The sequence below is a fragment of the Etheostoma spectabile genome, chromosome 2 (assembly GCF_008692095.1).
Source record: "Etheostoma spectabile isolate EspeVRDwgs_2016 chromosome 2, UIUC_Espe_1.0, whole genome shotgun sequence".
Classification (NCBI taxonomy): Eukaryota; Metazoa; Chordata; class Actinopteri; order Perciformes; family Percidae; genus Etheostoma; species Etheostoma spectabile.
In genome coordinates, this window is record NC_045734.1 from 26,674,638 (window position 1) to 26,676,747 (window position 2,110).

The following is a 2,110-nucleotide window of genomic DNA, read 5'->3' on the forward strand; positions in this document are numbered from 1 at the left end:
TGCAGTCAGTGGAGAGTAACATCTTATGAGTGTGTTGAAGACAAGTTCAGGTATTTGATTACCTTCCAGTCCTGCTGAGCATTTGACACTATGAGCTCATGGGACGGAGTATTAATAGCATGCTACTTGTCACATATGTTTTTAGGAACACTTGACATCACTTATACATGTCAAACCAAGAGTGTTGCAGTTTGAAACACGGTTAGCGTTTTAAATTCAAACACATTTTTTAGCAACAAAATGTGTTGGTTAAAGGTGCACAAAGATCGCTGATATTTGAACTCAATTGCCAAACAAATACAACCCCCCCTTCAGAAGCTCCGCCCCTCCCAGATTCACAGACGAATAACTACTGGTCGGCCTGCCCATTCAAACACTGCCTCCACCCCAACCAATGACTGTCTATCTGCCTGTTGCTGATTGGCTGGAACAGTGTTTTGGGACTTGTGCACTTGTTTGTTGGTTTTCCTTTTGTATTAACACCGGATTTCTTTTTAAAGGCTCACTGAAAACAGAGAGCAGGGTGACTGTGGGGAGATATTCTCTGATATTGAGAAAAAGAGTATTGGATTAACATCACTTACTATGCCTTTAAGTTTAGGAAAACATTGTGTTTTGGGTTGAAATAATGACGTATGCGATGTAAATTACCAACACTGAGTTTTAGTTCCAAGCGGGACACAAACAGTGGTCTCCTGGGCGACAGTGGCCCCATCCCAAAAGTCCGGAATCACCGACTCACGGACTTTGGTGCGCGTACTTGCGGAATTCGTTAGGGCTTAGGGTTGTCCCAGTGTCAAATTTCAAAGGGCGTGAGGGTTTGAGTACACTCTCACAGAACCAGACTTCACCAAAGGAAATATCCCACAGTTCAAAGCGGAGACCATAGGGAAAACGGAAATTACAAAGGAAAAAACAGCACACCACACGAACAGAAAGGACTTGTTGTCCAGCTTGAAAGACAAGACAGCCCACTGGCCTATTCAACAAGTCAATTCGGCCCAAATTAAAGCCGACAGCTCCTCCGACTGACAGACTTTTGTGTCAGTGCTGTAAGACAGATATGTTCTTTACAATTGGTCAAATACAGTGTGCTTACAAGTGAAATGTTCTTTCCTGTCTTTGACAGATCCTACTGGAGGTGTTTTTGGAATTGTTGCGGCAGCAGCAGGGTTTGCAGTGTTCCTGGTTGTCATACGCATTAAGACAGACAAAACAACCTGGTAAGCAGACACAGCCACAACATTTGTTTCACCTGTGCTAAAAAAACATAACATTACAACATCTTTTATGTCTGATCGCAGTAGATTTTTTCCGACAACTCTGCTTTAGGTTAACATCCTTGTGTTTTGTAGGGTTTACGTGGCAAAGAAAATCAAAGGTCCGCCCCTGCCGAACCCAGCAAACTCCTTTCTAAATGATGCAAATTTCCAGGTGAGCATATGAAATCTTCTTTTTCTTGCTGGTGGAAATTAGTAATGAAGAAAGCTCATTGTGGGACTGGCTCTGGTGGCTCAAAGCTGAATTTTGAGTAGGAGACTTCAGATATGGTATTAGTGGACCACTAAGGCCTATATAAAAGCATGCAAAGAGCACCTTGTCATGGGACCTTTAATACAGCAGTTTAAAAGCAGTTTTAAAATAGTCAGAGATTAGAATGGCACAAAACAGCAGGATATGCATCCTACATAGACTGTGAAACCAGACAGAAAAAATGACTCATTAGTCAAAAGACATACAGCATGACCTTTACATTTCAACACTATTGTACCTGCAGAGAAAAGAGACTGAAACACCTCGAACATTTGTAGATTATTTACAGACCTTCTATCACATTACTTCTGCAATTTTTTTTTTTCAATTTTGACTATTCCCTTTTCTTGCTCCTCCATCTTTGACATTTTCTCCTCCAGAATTGGTTAAGCCCTTACTTCACCAGTGAATCCTTTCAGTCCTTTTTTAAACCGGTGGATATCGTCTCTGTCGAGGTAACCTCCACTGTGGATGCTGTTGCACCCTACGGGCCAGAGGCGGCACTGCTGGAGAAGATCAGAAGTGAAGACAGCCATGAGTCGACCAGTTCCAACTTCTCCAACCCCAGTTACTCCAA

At 42.4% G+C, this 2,110-nt stretch overlaps 1 protein-coding gene across 1 annotated transcript in view; it reads left to right on the forward strand.

The window, feature by feature from the left end:
* The window catches only part of LOC116700980 (interleukin-21 receptor), a gene marked incomplete at its 3' end in the record, with an annotated part of 64,157 nt that extends 62,047 nt beyond the window's left edge, over positions 1-2,110 (forward strand). Inside the window, 3 exon segments of the mRNA XM_032534501.1 lie at positions 1,130-1,223; positions 1,356-1,434; positions 1,914-2,110. Coding sequence (XP_032390392.1) covers positions 1,130-1,223; positions 1,356-1,434; positions 1,914-2,110 — 370 coding nt within the window.